The 22,207-nt window shown below is 37.6% G+C and overlaps 1 protein-coding gene across 6 annotated transcripts in view; it reads right to left on the reverse strand.

Annotated features, from left to right (window-relative positions):
* htt (huntingtin) overlaps positions 1–22,207 on the reverse strand; it is a 112,950-nt gene that overhangs the window by 88,753 nt on the left and 1,990 nt on the right. For 2 of the 6 annotated variants that reach the window (XM_079812666.1, XM_079812664.1), the window contains exons 2-31: positions 21,650–21,733; positions 19,613–19,733; positions 19,448–19,507; positions 17,717–17,796; positions 17,381–17,519; positions 15,972–16,113; positions 15,698–15,876; positions 13,821–14,025; positions 12,850–12,894; positions 12,565–12,642; positions 10,655–11,022; positions 9,487–9,610; positions 9,254–9,372; positions 7,612–7,723; positions 7,319–7,456; positions 6,464–6,622; positions 6,282–6,379; positions 6,037–6,176; positions 5,858–5,921; positions 5,316–5,416; positions 5,078–5,224; positions 3,941–4,061; positions 3,535–3,680; positions 3,184–3,335; positions 2,040–2,242; positions 1,791–1,917; positions 1,517–1,641; positions 710–820; positions 533–610; positions 226–449 (exon numbers count right to left, since the gene is read on the reverse strand). In XM_079812666.1, coding sequence (XP_079668792.1) covers positions 226–449; positions 533–610; positions 710–820; positions 1,517–1,641; positions 1,791–1,917; positions 2,040–2,242; positions 3,184–3,335; positions 3,535–3,680; positions 3,941–4,061; positions 5,078–5,224; positions 5,316–5,416; positions 5,858–5,921; positions 6,037–6,176; positions 6,282–6,379; positions 6,464–6,622; positions 7,319–7,456; positions 7,612–7,723; positions 9,254–9,372; positions 9,487–9,610; positions 10,655–11,022; positions 12,565–12,642; positions 12,850–12,894; positions 13,821–14,025; positions 15,698–15,876; positions 15,972–16,113; positions 17,381–17,519; positions 17,717–17,796; positions 19,448–19,507; positions 19,613–19,733; positions 21,650–21,733 — 3,990 coding nt within the window. Of the gene's footprint in view, positions 1–225; positions 450–532; positions 611–709; positions 821–1,516; positions 1,642–1,790; positions 1,918–2,039; positions 2,243–3,183; positions 3,336–3,534; positions 3,681–3,940; positions 4,062–5,077; positions 5,225–5,315; positions 5,417–5,857; positions 5,922–6,036; positions 6,177–6,281; positions 6,380–6,463; positions 6,623–7,318; positions 7,457–7,611; positions 7,724–9,253; positions 9,373–9,486; positions 9,611–10,468; positions 11,023–12,564; positions 12,643–12,849; positions 12,895–13,820; positions 14,026–15,697; positions 15,877–15,971; positions 16,114–17,380; positions 17,520–17,716; positions 17,797–19,447; positions 19,508–19,612; positions 19,734–21,649; positions 21,734–22,207 lie in introns of all 6 variants that reach the window. The other 4 variants (XM_079812662.1, XM_079812661.1, XM_079812665.1 and 1 more) reach the window with 3 other exon arrangements.

A 22,207-nucleotide genomic window follows, 5' to 3' on the forward strand; every position in this document is an offset into this window, starting at 1 on the left:
GCAGTTACTATAGTGATTCTGGGCATCTATAAACAAAGATAACTGCTCCTGTATCTCTCTGTGTGCCTGCAAACTGCACTTGATGTGACTGACGGGGAGGAGTCACGTGACTAAAAACCGAAATAACCAACATGGGAAAAATACGTCGGTTAGAGGTTCTGAATTTCGGTTTCGATTATTTTTCGATTAATCGCACAGCCCTAACACAAACACTCTCTCACTCACCCAGAGGCGTCCTGTTCTTGTTCAGCTTGCACCATGTTTCTGAGGCTGGCGTCTGCGAGGGCCTGGGTAAAGTGAGTGTAAGGGGCCATGAAGCAGTAATGGTAGAGGCCGGGTCTGACGCTGGTCGAGCCGAGCCGGAGGGCCTTGCCCTGGGACCGACACGGGTGAGATGAGGCCCCCTCATACTGAGATGCAAGATTGGTCCCAAACAATGCCTTCAAAAGCTGTAAGCAAAGAGCAAGCGGTGAAGCCCAGGAAAGTAATGTCATGGTTTAAAACAGAGGAGTTAGAAATGCACACGTCTAACCTGCTGAACACACACAGTGGCCATAGTAGGTTCCCGTGAGAAACAGGATTTGAGGTAACCCAGGATCTCTTCAACACACTAGACAGATAAATACAGGGGGAAGGTTCTTAATATGGATTATGCTCAGTTATCATACTTTGTTCATTGACTAGATGGAATTAGGCTTTGACATCATACTTTGCCAATATCATGCAGGGTGGCCAATTCAAGCAGCTGGGAAAGGACATCAAGCGCTGACCTCAGGAAACCCCCAAACTTCTCATTGGCATTGTGAAGGTCTAATGTGACCTTGGAAAATAAAATAAAAAATATAAGCAGGATGAATCCAGTAGGGATGGACATTTTGAATTAAGTACTCGGAATGGGATAAAAAGCAGGGCATGTTATTGTGATATCTTTTCATTTTGGCGCTTACAGCAGTGGACAGGGGTCAGCATGGGCACCCTGATTGGTCTGCGGCTATGTAGCCCCAAACGCAACAAGCTGCGATGCACTGCGTATTCTGACACCTTTCTATCAGAACCAGCATTAACTTCTTGAGCAATTTGAGCTACAGTAGCTCATCTGTTTGATTGGACCACACAGGGCAGCTTTCGCTCCCCATGTGCATCAATGAGCCTTGGCTGCCGATTCACCGCTGTTCCTTCCTTGGAACACTTTTGATAGATACTGACCACTGCAGACCGGGAACACCCCACAAGAGTTGCACTTTTGGAGACGCTCTCAACCAGCCGTCTAGCCATCATAATTCGGCCCCTGTCAAACTCGATCAAATCCTTACGCTTGCCCATTTTTCCTGCTTCTAACACATCAACTCTGAGGACAAAATGTTCACTTTGCTGCCTAACATATCCCACCCGTTAACAGGTGCCGTGATGAAGAGATAATCAGCATTATTCACTTCACCTGTCAGGGAAGTCATAATGTTATGCCTGATCGGTAAATATAAAAGACAAATCAAAATGCTAATGACTGCAGACTTACTTTGTAGTTAGCGTGTGTAGCTCTCAGTGCATCATAAAGCTTCAGATAAGGAGGGAGGTGATAAAAGCTGCCCAGAGTGGTGGACTTGTTAACTGCTGCTGTTGCTGCGCTGTCTGCTGCTCTGCCTTTATAAAAAAAAACACAGTGCAAGTCATCCATAAATATTCAATTAAAAAAGTAATGAACCAGACAATGAGACCTATTTTCCTTGTTTACTCAAAGCAATATTATTCATCTGTATGGTCAACAGGTGGCTCTGTAGGTGTGCCTGTACCTGTGCTGGTCTCTCCTCCTTTCTTTGGGCTCATGGGGATATTGCTTGGCTCTGTTAAGTCCTTCTCTTTACCCTTCCGTCTGATTGGACTGAGAGAGGGAGTGTTGGCCAATGAGGGTAAAGTAGCCTGGCAAGAAGGATTAACAGAAATAATGAAGCTTTTAATATAGTGAGAAAATATTAAATATTACTGATGAGTTGTACATTTATAGCATTATTTTAATCAGAATCTACTGAATGCATTTTCACCTTGACTGCAGGGCCTGGGGGCGTGTCATCTAGAACATGGGCGCAGATGTTGAGAATCTTCAGCAGGTGCGAAAACAGTTGCTCCACCATAACAACCAGAGAACGGTCGTTAAGAGCAGGCCACGCCTCCTCCACCTTAGAGGGGGCGGGGTTAGCCTCCTCCTCACCTGCCCATGGACTCTTCATGCACTTGGGTGCAATAGCTTCAAAAACAGACCAAAAAAAACTATATTTTAAATTCAAACGGGTAAAAAAATAATAATAATATATATATTTTTTTTAAATAGCTCTGTTTAAAAATGTAAATAGCTCCATAGGTTTATTAACGGAATAAAATCCCACTTCCTAGGCTCTTCGCTCATTTTTGATTAAATTTTTGTTTATTTAATAAAAATTAAGTTTCTTTAATCAGTGTGGTTCAAAACCTGATGACTTTATTTTAGCAGTTTGAACTAACAAAATAAATGGACTTAAATAAATGGAATGCATCTTGGCTGGTCACGGTCAAAATTGACAGACCATAGAAAATTAATGGGAAGCAGAGAACTTTTTTTAAATGTGTGTTGAATAAAATGTTCATATCAGCCATAATGCTGAACAAACGCACACAGAAATAGAGTGAAACTATAAAACATCCAGAGTTCAAAAGATTCACTTAGAGAAGAGTCGATTTTTAATGAATAAAGTTCCAATGTCAAATGTTTGCTTATTTGCTTATACAAATGAAAGTGAGAAATTGACATGAAAATAAGACCAAATTAATTATATATGCATAATTGTATTGTTACTACTTAAGGGAAATTAGTTTTATATAATTTCATTAAAAATAATTACACTTTTACTGTTCCAGGTCAAAAAAGGCCCCCAACAGACAAGGGAGGGCACAATTATTTTGCAGCTTAGGATCTAAATGATCTAAAATCTCCTTAAAACCCTTCAATCCTAAAAGTTGCCTATAATCCAGAATTATTTTAACATAAACATAATCGCATTGTTACTACTTCAGGTAAGATTGCTTCATTTCATTTAACAAAAAAAAAAGGTAACTTTCTTCTCAAAAATGACAGAACAGCCAAAGTGTGCCTGTTTTTGAACAGCCCAGGTGTGTTAAACTGTGGCTAATCCAATCAAAATAAGTTTGTACCAGCAAGAAGGTTTCCAGCCAGTAGAAGAGCAGCCTGATGGGCGGAGAGATCAAGAGGGAACCAAGCAGAGGAGAGGAGAGACAAAACCATACCGGTCACGCCAACCGTCAGAGACCTGCGCACCTCCTCACTACTGCCAGACTGAGAGAGACTAAATAAAAAGAGCACATTTATACCTTTGCAGAGTGAAAAGACACATAAAACATTGCACTTACATTACCAATTAAGCTTGACATTATACTCTTTGTACTAACGTTATGATCAAGACATCAAATCTAAGCATGTTTTATTCTTGGTCCTGAAGGAAGACATCACTGCTCTAAGGTTCAGATTATTTTGTGAGCGTTTACCTAAAGGAGCGCCCTCGGCTGCGGTACTGGCTGGAGCGGTTGAGATGAAAGACAGAAGAGCTCACAAAGCCACAGTGCCAGCCTGTGCTCCAGGTGCACACTGGGAAGGTGCTGGACAAAAGGAACAGAGCCTCACAACAGCCAAACTGGAGAAAGAACATCAAGTAAAGAGATCAGAGACTGGGTTCCAATAAGACCACTCATAAAACAAAGTTATTTCTGCAACACCAAACATATATTTTATAGTATTTTAAGAAAGTGTGATTACTCAAGACAAAATGACACAAGAAAAATAAGTTATGATCCTCAAAAAAAAACAAATTTTTTGACCTCTGTAGAGTCCTGGTATTTAGAGAACGTGGCCTTTAAATTATTTTACTTAAAAGGTCCGAGTTGAGGCACTCACAGTCATGGCTCTGGAAGTGGAGGACGAGAGGGCATGGGAGATGACAGTGATGACCCGAGATAGGTTGTTCTCTATGGTAACATCTGGTGCATTCTGACACAGATTGTAGCCACGGTATGTTCTGCAGTGAAACAGATCATATAAAGAATAAGATTAAAGCCAAGTACACTACCATTCAAAGGTTTGAGGTTGGTAAGTTAAAGGGGTAGTTCACCCATCATTCAACATTTACGAACCAAGCAGATTTATGGAAGTCAATGGCAGGCGAGATCTGCTTAGTTACAAACATTCTTCCAAATATCTTCCTTTCTGTACAGCAGAACAAAGACATTTATACAGGTTTGGAACAACTTTATACTGGTTTGGAGGGTGAGTAAATAACAATTTTTATTTCAGGGTGAACTATCCCTTTAAGTCAGCGATGCTTTTAAAAGAAGTCTTGTATACTCAAGAAAGCTGCACTTATTTGATCAATATGCAGTAAAAACAGTAATATTGTGAAATATTACACCAATTTAAAACAACTGTTTTCTATTTTAATATATCTGCTCAAAAAAACATTTCTTATTATTATTATTGTTGAAAAGGTTTTGTTGCTTAAATCTATTTTGCATATGCATTTGATTACAAAAATTCAATGGGGGGCATTGACAGAATTTTCCGGCTTTCCATGTTTTCACTGTTATGCGCTATTACATATCTTCTGAAAGAGTACTAAATGTCCTGATCAAAACACATGCGAAGATGCAGAAACAAGCGACATCATATGTAATCAAATGCACATGCAAAATAACACGATCACCAACATTAAACAGAATATAAATCAAAACTGCCAAATGTTACTGAATGAAATGTTGACCCAGCACAAGCTATAGGACTTTGCAATCTTTGGGGGTGTTGATGGACTCTATCTTCTCCATCTATGTTTTGATTATCGTTCTGAATCCGACCTGGATGTAGTCTTTGAACATTTTGTAACATTATACATTTCTTTATTGTCACTTTTGATCAATAGTGTGCCCTTGCTGAATAACAGTGTAAATTTCTTTTCTTTTTTTAAACAAATGAAAGCTGCCAGTTAAACACTAATTAAACACAACACTGGTGTCATGTAAATGGAGTATGGCTATAGTGTACCGTGTGATAGTGCTGACAGTGAACTGTGATGGAGGCTGGGTCTCGTGCATTAGAAGCTGCAGGTACACACTGCTCTGATCTCGTGCTATTGCCACAACCGGGTCTGTCTGAGCCTGGTCACAGTCATAGAACAACCTGGACACCAACCTGAGGAGAGAGATCGAGCAAAATCAGAGTGTGAGATTTGTGATGTGTAGTTCGGAGATTATTATTAGTCAAAGAATAAACATGTGAATACCTGCCAATGGTGACTGCTGCCACATGTCTCACACGTGGGTCATCATCGCCCAGTAGATAAAGCACAACATCATTCAGAATTCTGTCCTGCAGCCTCAACAACTGAAAATTTAAACATTTTTATTGTATATTAGTTAAATATATATTATAATGAAATATATTATAAATATATGCTATATCATATATACAAAAGTATATTTAGGAAGTGTAGCTGATTTTGCAGTTCAAAATGTATGCTGAACTGTCAATGTATAAAATAATCCAATCCAAAAGATGATCCAAGAATTATCAAATTAAGCATTTTTATTTGGGGTAAAGTGTGTTAGATTTTTTTTTTTTGGTGATGTTGTCTAAAAAATGACCAGTATATTCTTCAAAAATGAATCCTTGTGTGTTTCACAAAAGAAAGTCATATGAAAACAACATAAAGGTGAGTAAATGATGACAGATTTATTATTAGTATTATTTAGTACTAATTAATAAAACATGACAAATTAATCCTTGATCTTAAATTGAGCAAAGAGAGAAAGAGCGATGACAAACCCCAGTGTAGTGATGCTCTCCTTTGTGCAACTTCTCAGTTTTTCTCTCCAAAAAACTTACTAACCTGACAAACACAGCAGGTGATTTTAACATATATATGTTTGTCATTGTTACAATGTTTAGAAGTTATACAGTCATTACGCAAAACGTAAGTGCAAGTGAAGTTTGTGTCCTCTCACCGGAAATCTATCTCAGCAAGCGTCTCTAAGAGCTCAGTGCGAACCAGCCAATAAGAGCAGTCCTTCAGGGTCAACAGATCAATAAGCAGCTGCAGGCCAAGTTCACTGAGACTGCCATTGCTCAACGCCATGATACAATGCTGGGGTTGAGTAAACACACTCAATATAATTATAATCTTTTAAAAACTGACAGACAAGCATAAACTAGCATTTATTATTTGATAGCATAAACTGTATATTCTCACCCTGACAGCAGCACAGGCCATTTTACACGTGACTGAAGATTCGTCTTTTAGACTTCGCTGCAGCAAAGGAACAACATTTTCGATTGTCACAGAGCTTCCTGAGAACACAGAAAGGCAGAGAATGTGAAGACAGGCCTTAGATTGTGTGAGTCATTTGATCGAGCTGTAGCTATAGTTCTCACCTGTGACAGAGTGGATTTGGGACAGCCATGTCTCCGTATTGTAGCGTGTCTTGAGCTGAATGGCTTGGATTAAAGCCCCACACAGGATGGCGGTGGCTCCTCTGATCTGAGGATCCCCATGTTCAATGTACTGCAGTATATCACTGATGTACTGTTGCTCTGTTAACACAAACACAACAATATATTTACACACCAGCAGTTTATTTAACTTTTAATATATTTACAAAAAAGACAAGAAAACAAACAAAGCAGACACTAAACAAAGGCAACAAAAAGACAAAACACAAAAAATAGATACAGGAAAAATAGATGGATAAAAACAAAACCATATAGATGTCAAAACATAAAAAAACAGTTGTCAAATAGAAAACAAAACAGATCTCAAGACAAAACAAAAGATGTTGAATTAAACTAAACAGATGTCAAAGCAAAAAAATACATTTCAAAAGAAAAGAAAAGAAAAAACACAGATTTCGACAAAACAAGAGATAGATGTCAAAACAAAACACAGATGTCAAGACAAAAAATAGATGTCAAAAAAGACAAAACAAAAGATTTTGAATGAAACAAAACAAAAGATAGATGCCAAAACAAAAATGGTGTCAAAAAACTATAGATATCAAGACAAAACAAAAGACAGATGTCAAAACAAAAATTACGCCAAAAAAAACTACAGATGTCAAAACAAAACAATTTTTTTGAATGCAACAAAACAAGATAGATGCCAAAACAAAAAACAAAAATGGAACAAAAAAAAGAAAATGTCAAGACAAAACAAAACAAAAAAAGGTGTCAAACAAAAAAAAGAGCGAGAGACCGATGGATGAACAGGATCATTGTCAGTGTATTTCTCACCATCTGGTTGTTGTCCATCTAGTGGCTGCAGGTAGAGTTTGTTGAAGAAGGCTTCAGGGAGAAGAGCTGCTGCTGCCCCCACACAGCTAACGGCTAATGCCTTAACGCTCACACGCACCTCATTATCAGGAACCAGCCCTACGACATAAATACATATTTCATATTTAATGAAAAAACAGACTTTAATGTTCAAGTAACAAACACCAACACCCAAGAGCCTTGTATGCTATTGTGACAATACGGAGTCAAGCAACACATGAGAGATCACGTGAAGCTGTAGTCTTGTTTCTCACCATTTCTTTGGCCGGTGAGCAGGAAGGAGGCAGCCAACAACCGGACACAGTGCACCAGAGGCTCTTCCTTTGGATCAGTATAGTGACCAATATCTCCTTTAATCCTAGATGGCTAAACACACAGAAAATATACAAAAGATTCACAGATTGTACAGTTTAACTATTAAGGCCAGGACACACCAACCCGACGACAAAGAACTAGCAACACCGACGGTGTTGTCGCCTCTCGTCGGCCACGTCTGGCCAAAAAGCTGCGCTTGAACACACGAGAGAACTACAGCCGACTGTCAGCTAGCATGTGTGTTCTGCGCCTGCGTGTAAATGAGACAACTGTCTATTTCTGCAAATATATATTTGTCATTCAAAAGGGAAACCAATGCTCCAACGTTACACAAACCGTAAACAAATCAGCATGCGCTAACCTTTTTGAAAATCAATCTTGCTGATCACGTTCTTTATTCCACTCCACTTATGATAATATTAAAATATTCGCCCAGGAACACTCTGTAAGATGCCGTAAAATTAGAACAGCCTACTCTCTGTACCGTTATGATTCTTTGCTCGCTGTTTTGCTGTTATTCTCGTGCACTGGCTCATTTGTTAAGCTGAACAGCCAATCAGAGTTCTCTCTCTCACCGACAGCCCGACGCCGATTCTACATGTTGAATCGGCCCAAAAAACCCTGACGTGTCCGACTAGAGCCAACAGTGCGGAACACACCCCAAAAACTAAGTCGGCCATCCTTAAAAACAGCCAGACGTTGCCCGACAGCCGATTGGTCGGCCTGGTGTGTCCCGGGCTTTAGATCTCCTTAAAGGATTAGTTCACTTTTAAATAAACTTTTGCTGATATTTTACTCACCCCCATGTCATCCAAGATGTCCATGTCTTTCTTTCCGCAGTCGAAAAGAAATTAAGGTTTTGGATGAAAACATTCCAGGGGTTTCCTCCATATAATGGACTTCAATGGGCTCCAAACGGTTCAAGGTCCAAATGACAGTTTCACTGCAGCTTCAAAAGGGCTTTAAACGATACCAAACGATGAATAAGGGTCTTATCTAGCGAAACGATCAGTTTCTGTGAGAAACTGCCAAGTGAGGTCAAATACGATAGTGGTCATAGATATATCGATCGTAGATCCTTCATTCTACTGATCTGTGCAGGTGCTAATGAGGCATCTACGTATACATCTATGACCACGATCGTATTTGACCTCACTTAGCGTAAGTTATGGCTGAGCTCAGAGATGATCACGTTCGTCTGAAAAGAGGTAAAATAATGGCATAAATACTGCTCGGTTTCTCTCAGAAACTGATCGTTTCGCTAGATAAGACCCTCATTCATCATCTGGCATCGTTTAAAGCCCTTTGAAGCTGCAGTGAAACTGTCATTTGGACCTTGAACCGTTTGGAGCCCATTGAAGTCCATTATATGGAGAAAAATCCTGGAATGCTTTCATCCAAAACCTTAATTTCTTTTCGACTGCAGAAAGAAAGACATGGACATCTTGGATGACATGGGGGTGAGTAAATTATCAGCAAAAGTTTATTTAAAAGTGAACTAATCCTTTAAAGGATCTGTGAGGACTTGAGATGTACAACATTATTTTTTTTGTCCTTTATAAAGACTAAGTGCATGTTCACCTTGTTGTCAAGTTCTGCGGGTTCCAGAACCTCTTCCTTTGGTATGAATCGATCCACACTGCTGTCAGATGATTGCCTGTTGTGACCTTTTCCTTCCAGAAGATGGGGCTTACTTAAAGCTGGCGACAAGAGAACAGAACTGTGAGCCAAAAGGCACTGTGCACTTTACACCCAAGGTAAGACTATCAGAGAAGGGTGTATTGCTGAGCAAGTGTACAAATGAGTATATGTACCCAATGCTGACTGAGAGAAAGGCTCTGGAGGTTTGTCAGGTTGTTGAGCTGCTCCCTCCTCTTCTTCATCCTGAAGTGTGCCGATCTGCATCCCTGAGTACTGACTCTCACTGCCGTCCAGCACCTATATATCATACACAAATATATATATATTTATACATATAAATATATACATATAAATGAACTAACAATAAAATGAACTAAACTCACAAACAAGCATAAACATTCACAGCAACCCATTCATGCAAAGGTACACAAATAACAAACAACAGTTGAACATGCAGTATCACTTTGGGGAACTCGTACAAATACAGCTTGATCAAAGCATAATCATATGCATGTCAAGACAATTTTGGGCCGCACCAAAACCAAAAGTACTGTGGCCTGTGGTTCAACAATGAATAAGAACAGGGAAACGGAACAAATTCAATCCAGTATTATTTATATAGAATTTTAGTAATTAATAATATTTTGAATAACCTTTTGTTTGATTATTTTCTGTTGTTATTTTCATTTTAGTTGAAGCTTTAGTAAGTTTGTTGTGTGCTTTTTATTTTTATCAGTTTTTGTTTTCTTTAAAAATGTCTATTTAATTTCTATTTCAGTTTTAGTTAATTGTAATGCTTCAACTTAAATTAATTTATATCATTTAATAGCCAAAGCAACATATCTAATTTTCATTTAAGTTTTTTATTAATCTAATATTCATATTTTACTCTATGTCAGCTTTATTTGAATTATCATTTCAATTAACAATAACAACACTGATTAATCTTCGAATGACGCCCTTAAAACGGATCTGAATGTGAATCATTGTAGTTGGCACTTGGCTTTTAACCATTGGTCCAGGATGAGGTAAATAAAAGGCGCTTGAACACCTCAGGAAAGAGGCCGTGCATCTGGGGGCGGGGCAAATAAGGGGCGGGGTTCTATCAGGGGCAGGGAAGAGCAACAATAACCTCACCCCCTGTCCTCTGCTGACCTGATCACTACTGCTAGAGGAAGAGATGGCAGAAAAGGTGGAGGAAGAAGACGAGGTAGAGGAGGAGGAAGAGGATGGCCTGTAGATAGATGACTCGCTTTCGGAGTGTGTGTCCGGCCCTTCTGTGGGAGTTGGGGAAGGTGGTGAATAGTTCCGATAGCGCCTGCTGGTGTTGGTGACACTTACGAGCTCGGCGCAGTCTGAAGGCGTCACGGCGGAGTCCGGCCCCTCCGTAGTCGTCTGGGAACTGTCACTAGGGGGCGACGATGACACGGCTCCCACTGACATCTGGTTGCCATCGGTTATTAAGTCGCCGGACGTGCTGACGACCCCAGCGCCACCGCTTGAGCTGCGGCTTAGCATGTCCTCCTCATCTTCCTCATCTGGAGTATCAGGCCCTACACCCTGCTCTGATGCACTCAGGTCCACTGAGTCCCCTGGCTGCAAGGCATGCTGGGAGGACCGGGGCTGCTCTGTGATGATGTCAGATGTGCCAAGAGACGAAACGCCGGATGAGGAGGGAGCTTCACTGGAGCTATCGCCACCAACCGAGGCTTAGGGAAATGTGAAAGGGGTAAACAATGCATTATTCCTGCCATACAATACATGCAATGTTTTTGTTTGAATCCAGTGAGTATGTACAATTGACCTATCGGTAAGCCCCTCCCATCGAACACCGATGAGCCAATGGCAGTTGAGTATCAGTTGCGCTGGGACCGGAACTCGGACATCTCTAGGTGTCAGCGCCATAGAGAAACATTGGAAAATCCGAAGCTGTCATCGGTTTGATGGTGTTTATGCTACAAAAATGGTAAACGTCGTGCCTGAGGTACTGCAACACTGATTCCTGGTGTCCTGAGAGGATTTTCTGTTTTTCATACTCTCATTAAGTTATTATTAAAGTTAGTAATTCCCTGCTAACGTAAACCGACTAAGTTAACTATAACTAACTGTTCTCATGCAACGGTGTAGGTCAGAAACACGAAGGTCTACATTTCAGTGCATCTCTCCATATCAAACTGCTGATTAAATGTGAATTTATGTAATCTTACCCTGCGGTACACGAACAGTGTGTATCCTGGATGTTATCATCTGCGATCATAACAAGAGGCTTATCCCGTTTGCATTGAGATCTGTAAACCATCGCTTCCAAATTAATCTCTCACCATATTTTATTTTATTTCTGTGAGTTTAGATATGTTTTAAGGTCTGCATTATCTGTCTTATAAGGAGGACTCCTATTTTGACGGGTATTATAGTCTACGGGACGGGTAGTGAAAGGGAGAGCTCGCACATAGTTTATCAGAGTTGTTTTGCAGATACAAAGTTCACCAGTTATTAACTGCACCCCCGAAAAGGCATAAGGTCTGTGTATATATCTGTTTACTGTGAGTGTTTTTGTGTAATTTCCTGTGTATGTTAATGGTAATGCCACGGAGAGAGGGCTAGAGAGAGAGAGTTCGTGAATGAGATGTTAAGGCGCACTTATGCTTTGTTTGTTCAGCTCTTACGATGATTTTTTGAGTGAAAAACGATGTAATAAACTTCATAAACCATCAGTAAAGTGTGGCCATCATTCGGACGGGGTATACGTTACATTCTGTGTCCAAAAACATCTTGGGATAATGTTTTCACACTGACAGCTGTACATTGTAAGATATAGCAACTCCGTTTGTTTGTCCGAGTTAGCAACAGTAACTAAGGGGGACGGGGCTTACCGATAGGTCAATTGGATTTGCTGCTCAGGAAACATTTATTATTATTATTATTATTATAAATGCTGAAAACATTGTGCTGCTTAATTTATGTATTCTTTGATGAATTGAATGTTCAAAACAAAATTTTTCTGAAACTGAAATAAATGCCTTTCCTGTCACTTTTGATCCATTTAATGCATCCTTGCTGAAAAAGAAGTATTCATTTAGTTAAAAAAGGTACTTACTGATGCCAAGCTTATGAACAGCAGTGTATATGATAATCAGGATCCTAAATATGGCTGTGGTCCCTCCTTTAGTTTCGTTTATTTGATTTTTACCACAATTTTTTCATCCATTAGGAGAAAGTCAACTTTAACAGCAGACCTCTCCTCAACTTACCTGTGAAGGATCCAGTGGTGACCTCTGCCCTCTCAGGGTCATCCTCCAAAGCCTCTTCTTCACCTGACAACAGCTTACCTAAGACAAGCACAACAGACAAGGCATATCATTAAAATACAATAAACAGCTAAACATCTTCCTAATCCAAACAACATTTGAACTTTCTTTAATAGCCTAAAACCACACATACATTATTAAAACTACTGAAATTCAACTAACGTGCCACAGACAGCCCAGAAATGTGTCAGTAGGTTAGATGCAAAAGAAGGGCAGACAAGAAGTCACCTTTCTGCTTCCTGAGGAGGAGAGGACTGCATGTTGACCCACCGGCTGTATGCAGGAAACAGGAAGTGAAGAGAGCAGGAAAAAGCCCAAAAATTCATTTTGAGGGTTAGAGGAAGGAATAAGCAGAGAATGAAAAGCACATGCGTGGTGAAAAAGTGGATTGTAGTGGTGCAGTGAATATTGAAGATACAGATTAATGATTAGTTATCAAACAGGATAGAAAATATTAATAAGCAGTGTGGGAAATATTAAGAGCTGAATTTTAAGAGTTATTAGTGAGTAACAAATAACTTGACCAGCTAAAAGATCAATTCGACTGAAAAAAGAAAACTTTAACAATTAACTTCAGGACACGAATCGTTTATATAATTTTTTTACCAATTAATCTGCACTGAACTATCGGTTATCGGTAAAAATTGATGCAATATTTTGCAATGCTCCATGTTCCTCTGTGCCGTTCTTGCAAAATAAAGTTTATAAAGTGGTTATGCACAAAAGAAATGTGTGAGCAAGGTAAAATATATAAATCTAAAATGTGAGCATGGCATAACATTCACGTGAGGGCACATGGATATACAACAAGTACAATGTCATATTTATTCATAAAAATAATATATTTATTTCATTATTTATATAAATCATATGACAACAGAATAGAAAAATTGCTTAACTATTTTAATTTAGCATTTTATTTAATAATACAATTCAGTAATATTTTACATGAAGTGGAAAGATTTCTTTCGTATTATTGACTACTGGTCGATTAATCGGTTGTCATCCATGTTTTCAAATTTTAGTTATCGGTATAAACAAAATCCAATATTGGTTGACTTCTACTTATTAAATTCCCTTATATAGTCAACGCAAACCTTATTTTCTCACAAAATGACAGTGGAAGATGACTGAGCAAACTTTTGTGGCCTGACCACTAATAGGATAAACGCAACGGGCTACATGATAGCAATATTTACCAATAAGCTCAAGGATGCTGCCACTGCGTGCACGGCACTCTGTCTCTTCTCTGACGACACTGGTGTGTGTGATTTTGCCACATGTGATGAGTGCGTTCAGGAGCTCAGGGGGAGGAGTGCGAAACATCTGCTGCAGAAGCTCCAGAGATGCCGTCACCACATTATGATCCCAGTGTTGCGTGTAGTGCAGTGTCAGTTCATAGACCTAAGAACACAAGAACAGGCTTTACATGTGCACAAATACACAGCCTCACACAATGAATCAGTCCAACACACATAGACCAACATAATAAAACAACAAAATCTAAACTCCAAACATTTTAATAACATTTTTCCATTTATAACGTTAGGTTTTGTGCATCAAAAACAGTTGTAATTAACTTAGTTTCATTTTCACCCTCTCTATGAACCCTTAGAATTCAAAAGTGTGCTTTTGCTATAGTACCTTTAAAAATGTTTATATGCAAATGACTTCTACATGTAAACGTTATTATTGATAAAAATAAACAAAAGTAACGGCACCCCTTATTTCACGTTTTTACATTGTTACAAAAGATTTATATTTCAAATAAATGCTGTTCTTTTGAACTTTAGAACTAAAAGCCCTAAAAAAACTAATGTTTCATGGTTTCCATAAAAATATAAGCAGCGCAACTGTTTTATATAATAACTATATAATAATTATACATTAAAGAGTCCCTATTATGGATTTTTGAAAATTACCTTTCATGTAGTAGTGTGTAACATAGTTCTAAGTGCATGAAAACATCCTGCAAAGTTTTAAATCTGAAAGTGCACCGTACATAAAGTTATTGTCTCTCAAAATTAAGAGTCAACTAAACGAATCGCTTTTCAAACGAATCGCAAGCCGTTTCGTTGTGACGTCACAACGAAACATTAGCATATTGCCTGTCCACTTATTGCCTGTCCTGTCATACTGGACAGCATGTTGTGAAGACGCTTTGCTCTACAATGCGTTTATTGTGTTTCAATATTGTGTAGGTATCTGGCTAACTCACGCTATTACTGAAATACTACTGTAAATCAGCTATGGGCTGCAGTATTACCTAAAACTGTGTCTAATAATCCAGATTGTCTGTCATTATTACAACTTTAAGTACAGATAAAGGCTGGAGCAAGATTTGTTTTACAACAATAATGTTTACATTAGTCATTCACGTTAGTGCTCGGCTAACATATGCGCTGTTACTGATACAGTTCCCGCATGTGCACCGCAATAAATTAGAAACACACACACAGGTTTGTAGATGGACGCACACTTGTTAATGCTGATGGTGAGGAATTACAGTTTGAGGTACATCTAATAATGTACCTCAAACTGAGTAGCATCACTGAGAAACGTCCTGCTCAAGGTTCTAGTTCTTCCAATGTTTCATCATCGATTCGGACTCACACTGGGATTGATTTAAAATCAACGTCATCGTTTTTACAGTGTGTACATTAATCGCTGAACTTTAAGAAGCCTTAAGAAGCTTTAAGAAATTCAGTTATGGTAATGGCCGTTTGTTTCCGAAATACGCGCTGTATGCGGTAGACCAATCACAACAGACTGGGCCATCTGACCACCTGTTAATCAAACAGTTGATGGACCCCATTGACTTCCATAGCAGCGAAAAAATACTGGGTCAATACGTAAGTCAATGGGTACGGTCAACTGTCTGGTTACCAATATTCTTCAAAATATCTAATTTTGTGTTCAACAGAAGAAAGAAACTCATACAGGTTTTGAACAACATGAGGGCAATTAAATGGTGACAAATGTATGGGTGAACTCTCTCTTTAAGGGGGAGTCCTGCTTTCCATTATATCAATATATTAAATCACAAAGACACAATTAACTTAATTAGCTCTGGTACCTGGACGAGTTGCTCAGGTGCAGGGGTGACATCAGCCTCTTTACGTACGAGCCCAAAGCTGCCCTTCAGACTGGTGTTAGGAGCCTGCTGCTGAAGAAGAGGCATCAGGTAGCGCAACGTCAGTAATACACCCAGAATTAGGTGACTGGAATGCTCCTCATCCACCGGCACTACCAAACCTGACAGAGAGAGAAAAAAAACAGGCAGCTGAATGAAGACATTTGAAGCACACAGTTTTGCCGGAGTCTGTTTGTCCAGTGTGTGGGCGTCCTACCGAGCAGCACGTTGAGGAGCCAGGTGTAGAAGTAGTGTGTTCTGCGTGAGTGCTGACACACGCTGACAGCCGAGCTGGCCGCTGTTCGGCGAATAGTGGGAGAACTGGACTTCAGGTTGGCAACAAAGGCCTTCAGCAGCATCTAAATACACATTCACAGGGTGAAATCATAAGCGCCACATTAAAAATGAGTTTTTTAAACAGAAAGTGGGATTATACATTTCTGAAATCATAAGTTGCTTTATTAATTATAATACTGCTTTATGTATTAATAATCCTTTACTATCTATAGTTTAGTTTTTTTTATGCATTTTGTAAAAAAATTAATTACGAGAAAAGTCTAAAAACACGATGGTGTTGAATTAAAGTGATCAACAGTGACAGTAAAGATATTTATGGACTTACAAAAGATTTCTATTTCAAATAAATGCTGTTCTTTTGAAGATTCTACTCAAAGAATCCTCAAAAAAATTATTATGGTTTCCCCAAAATATTAAGCAGCACAACAGTTTTCAACATTGATAATAATAGGAAATGATACTTGAGCAGCAAATCAGCACATTAGAATAATTTTTAAAGACTGGGGTAATGCAGCTGAAAATTCAGCTTTGCATACCAGGAATAAATTACATTATAAAATAGAAACATTATTGATTTTTTTTTTATTATGAATAATAATAATACATTTAAATTTTACTTCACAATATTACTGTTTTACAGTATTCTTTATCGACATTTAAAAATCTTACCGACCCCCTTGAATGGTTGTGTATTCTGTAGCATTTTTAAACTGTAGTTATCGTTTAAGCACTCTTGAAGTATTTGCATAGCTACACAAATGGATTTGTCTTTGTTCCCGTCTTCCCAAGGACCTTCACTTGTCCTTTCGTGTGAAATGAGTGTTTTTATGACTGCAAGTGGATTTTAACATCAGAAAACAGCAGTAAAATGAGAATTCTCCGGTCTTTAAACGTGAATGTGATCTTGGCGAGGGAACAGACTTTTTCCGTCTACAACTGATGTGAGGGAGAGGAGGCTCATGGATAATTAAATCCAGACTGACTGAGTCACATTCCATATTGAGAAGATGATGTCACCACTGCGCATTCACGGCTTCAGACAGTGAGAGAAGATAACGGTGAGGGAAATCCCAAACTGTGCCAAATCCCACAGGTGCCAAATCACAGATATCAGGCTAGGAGAATCTAACTGACAAATCAAGTCAAATTCATGAGGCCATCCTAAATGGTTAATATTGCTGTGGCATGACTTTTGAGTCTAGGTACATTTCCACCTGAAAATCAGGTGATGTTTTTTACTTTGACAACTTTAGTTTCCTTTGGTTCCCTTTTTTTTTTTAACTAGCACGATATTTGATTAGTACTGAACTCACAGACTGCATTAAATACCTTGATCTCTCCGTCATTGGCGAAGTGTCCGAGGGCAGACATGATTTTAGGAATTGAAGAAGAAAGAGTTTCCTGCACAGTCTCCTCCTGACGTTTTGTGATCCGTGTCAGACATGGCAGTAGGTTCACAAGGTACGGCCTGAGAAAGAATTAAAAAAAAGAGAAAAATAAGAGCAGCTGAGGATATATTCATGTTTGTTGATCGATATACAATTAGAAGCATGTCACAGCTTATTCTAAATCTGAATTTCACTTTGAAATCACTAACCCAGGATCAGTTTTACTTATTTCTGAACAGACCAATGGAAGTAACTGACTTTAAGTCAATAAGCATACCTGCATTTCTGTGGACGCACCAGATGAGCAAGCTCAGCAAACCTCCACAGGGCTGCCCGCAGACTCCGAGAGGCAGCGTTCTGTGACAATAGACAAAGTTATGCTCGTTTAGTCATCAGTACATGTCCTTAGAGAGTACAAGACCATGGTGCCTATGAAGTTAACTCTGGCAGTCAAAAGTTTGGAATAGTACATGCTTTAATGTTTTCGAATGAAGTCTCTTCTGCTCACCAAGGCTAAATTTATTTGATCAAAAAGAATGGCTATTATTATCAATGTTGAAAACAGTTTTTGCGATTTACTATTTTTGTAGAAACTGTGATAAAAAAGGATTATTTGATGAATAGAAAGTTCTTTGTAACATTATATATGTCTTTACTGTCACATCAATCAATATAATGTCCTTGCTGAATAAAAGCATTTATTTATTTTTCTTTTCTTTTTTTACTTACCCCAAACTTTTAACTTTTAAACCGTGTTTTAAACCAAAATTATGTGGAAGCAGCACAACTGTTTTCAACATTTATCAAAATAGGAAATGAATATGCAAATCAGCATATTAGAATGATTTCTGAAGGATCATGTGACACTGAAGACTGGAGTATTGCTGAAAATTCAGATTTGCCATCACAGGAATATATTACATTTTCAAAATATATTCCAATAGAAACCAGTTAGTTTAAATTGTAATAATTTCACAATATTGCTGTTTTCATTTTCATTTAAATAAATGCAGCCTTGGTGAGAATAATAGACTTCTTTTAAAAATATTCCAAACTTTTGACCGCCAGTATATAACATTTCCAAAAACACTCCACAAAAAGAGCAATATAAGACTGTTTGTGCCAGTTGCCAGTTTTACACAAACAGCCTAAAAGGTCTTATTTTATTGGTCCAAAACTTTTTTTGGCTGATATATAAATAAATAAATAAAACTCTATATAAATATATACTTTTTTTTTTTTTGCACCAAAATAAAAATTCTAGGACGAAACCAAAAATTCTGGATGCACTTGGCTGAGAACCAAAACTATTTAGTTTTTTTTTTTTTATTTAGGTTTTTTTGTATAATTTTATTAATATTAAGACAATGAAATTCAATAATTTTAATGATAATGAATATTTAATACAAATACAAGCCAATAAAATAAAATAACCACACTTTTATTAAAATTGGATACAAAAATATTAATATTAAATATCAATATATTATTCTTTAGTTAGTTCTTTGCAACAGATTCAGATTTAACAGATACATTTTTTGATCAATTATCCAAACAATATATAGTCCTAGAAAGCTATTTTTTCAGAGCATGTGAGCCGAGCGTAGCGGGGAGCAGATCAGTGAGTGAGAGGGTAGCGTGATTTTATCAGCGTTGCCCAGTACAGCTATACACCATGTTAAGCACAGTAGGGCTAACGCAAACAGAAACAAGTATACTACTAAATAGAAAGTTCATGTCGACACGTGTTATTTGAGCAGACTTTGCTTTTCCAATGATTATGAACTGTATATGAGTGGAGTGTTCGCATGGGCCGTGAGCAACTTTGAGGCATGTGCATAGAGTGAAATATTGCTAACGGCTACAGTGAGAGTGAAACCTGGGGCAGGGTGGCATATATTTTCAGCCGCTAATCCTATTTCACTGCATCCCTAAAAAAAGCCAGACAAAATTTTGTTCCAGGTGAAAATGCATCCAAATCCCCTAAAGAGCCTGCAATCTGATTCACCTTTTTAATCTCTTTGTACAGTTCAAGCTGCAGTCTTGGCAAGTTGGAATCCATCAAGGCCTGTAAAGAAAAACAAAAAGAAATGACATCATAATTAAATACAAAGCATCACTGTAATCATCATCCAGATGAATATATATTACACATAAACTATACATGACTTACTTTAATGATTTTGTTCAGGCACTCATCTGCCACCATCCTGACGTCAGACTCCTTGTCATCGCTGCACAGCAAGAACATTTCCATAGCAATTCCGAGCAGTTTCTGGAACTCTGGAGATGTCCTGATAAACAAAGTCAGTGCAATAACATACATTAGACATACAGCTAACAATACTAGTGTGCTAAACTCTGAAATTAGCAGTGGCCTGGATCAAATATGGTCATTATGCAGTACATTAGATCCCGACAAAGGTCATTTGATTAAGTTTAAAATAGGAGAGAGGAGGGATAGAATACACAACTGAGTGTGGTCTGTTCATCTGTATAATCTACAACAGCTGTTACTATCATCACAATTACCCAAGAGAAAAGCTGTTGTGCAGTCCAGCAATAATACTGCCAGGCAAAAAAAGGGAAATGATGGATGAAAAACAAGGATAGGAAGTGGCTGGAGAAGTTAAAGCTGCAGTCCGTAACTTTTTGCGCTCTAGCGGTTAATGAACAGAACTGCATGCGTCTTGCGGAAGAACATTGCAGCCGGATCTACTTCTCTCTGTTTATGTCTATGGCGAGTCACGCAGGGACTGTGCTCATCCGCAGCGGTTCCTACCAGTCCGGTCTGAAATAGTCCCAATATAAACACTTATTATAAGTGTACCATAATGATTCAGGGTAAGACAAAAACACCTTGAGTTTGATGCAGCAAAATTATCAATGGACTTCATAGTGCTCCCTGCATTCTGCGCATATGACATGTACTGTTGATGCTCCAGCTCATGTTTACAGCAAGGTCAAAAAAGTTAATTAAGTCTAATTTTCAAAGAATAAACACAATTGTGATCAAGCCTTCCAATAAGATCTAAAGCATACACATTTCAAATTTAAAGTGCCAGGTGAAACAGATGTATTTGATGTTTAAATGCGATTTTAGATTTAGTTGTGGTACAGAAAATCTGAATGTTCCAATCTTAAAAAAAAAAAAAGGGATACTAATCAAGATTTATTTGATTTGGTTTTGTGCTACACAAGAGTTAAAACGTTGTTTGGGGTGAGTAAGATGTTTTATTTCAAAGAAATGAATACTTCTATTCGGCAAAGATGCATTAAATTGATTAAAAGTTACAGTAAAGACTTTTAATTTGTTAATTAAATTGTGATTTCAAATAAATGGTGTTCTTCTGAACTTTCTATTCATCAAAGAAAGTATCAAGAAATCCACAAAAATATTAAGAAGCACAACTGTTTTCAACTTTGTTAATAATAAGAAACGTTTCCAAATCAGCATATTAGAAGGATCATGTGACTGAAGACTGGAATAATGGCTGCTGAAAATGTAGAATTGCCATCACAGGAATAAATTAAAATGTATAATATATTCAAGTAGAAAAAAGTTATTATAAATTGTAATAATATTTCACTATATTACTGTTTTTTATGTATTTTTAATTAGATAAATGCAGCCTTGGTGAGCATAAGAGACTTCCAAAAACAGTAAAAAATTTTTTTAAAAGAAATATATTATATATATATATATATATATATATATATATATATATATATATATATATATATATATATATATATATATATATATATATATATATATATATATATATATATATATATATATATATATATATATATATATATATATATAATTTTATTTATTTTTTATTTTATTTTATTTTTTTCTAAACATTAGCACACTTGCTGAACTACAGGTGAAGGACAGCACATTTCTGATGCAACTCAAAAAAGATCTAATCAAACACATTTGTTGTGGCTGTTTAAAACCATCTAATAATTGAATTATTCAAGCTGAAAGAACCGGACTTTGAAAACTACTGGCATTCACATGCTAGGCGATCTGTAATAAATGAGGATTTTTCACCTTGAATACCTTCATTGAATTGGCATTCTAACGGTGAAAAAAGCCAACCTAGCCTCAGCATCAATAGGCTTTTGCAAATGACTCATAAGACGTGACCAAATCTGATTATCCTTAATCTGAAGTGCCCGTCCATTGACTGTTGCATACCTCAGCGACTGTGCCACAATGTTTTCACATATCGTCAGGCAATGAGTCACTCTGTCCTTTTTGGTTGTAGCAAGGTCTTTTTTTCTGTAAGAAAACACAATGTTACTGAAATGAATAACAACATTTCATAAATAATGGGATCACATTATTTGAATTACTAGTTATCTACAAGGTAAAACGGATAATTTTAGATAGATGAACAGTATTTGATTTAGTATTCCTAATTAAATGCCTGTGAAAGTTCAATGTAAACACAATGTCTTCAGCACAGACATAATATGCAACTCAACCTAAACAGAAGCAATTGATCTGAAAGCCACTCAGCCAAATAGTGTTTATTTTGTCAATGATACCAACTACCTATATCCATTAGGTTAATGTAATTTTGCTTTACTTCTCAACCTTGAACAATCAATACCTGTAATAGATGACCTATTACAGTGGTTGACTTGTGATCACTTGGCTGCTCTTAACATCCAAAATAGTACCAAACAGTTAATCTTGGGATGTTTTATCCAAAAAAATGTAAATCTGTCTTTTGAATTGAACAATATTTTA

Source organism: Gobio gobio (genome assembly GCF_949357685.1).
Source record: "Gobio gobio genome assembly, chromosome: 3".
In the NCBI taxonomy this organism is placed as follows: domain Eukaryota; kingdom Metazoa; phylum Chordata; class Actinopteri; order Cypriniformes; family Gobionidae; genus Gobio; species Gobio gobio.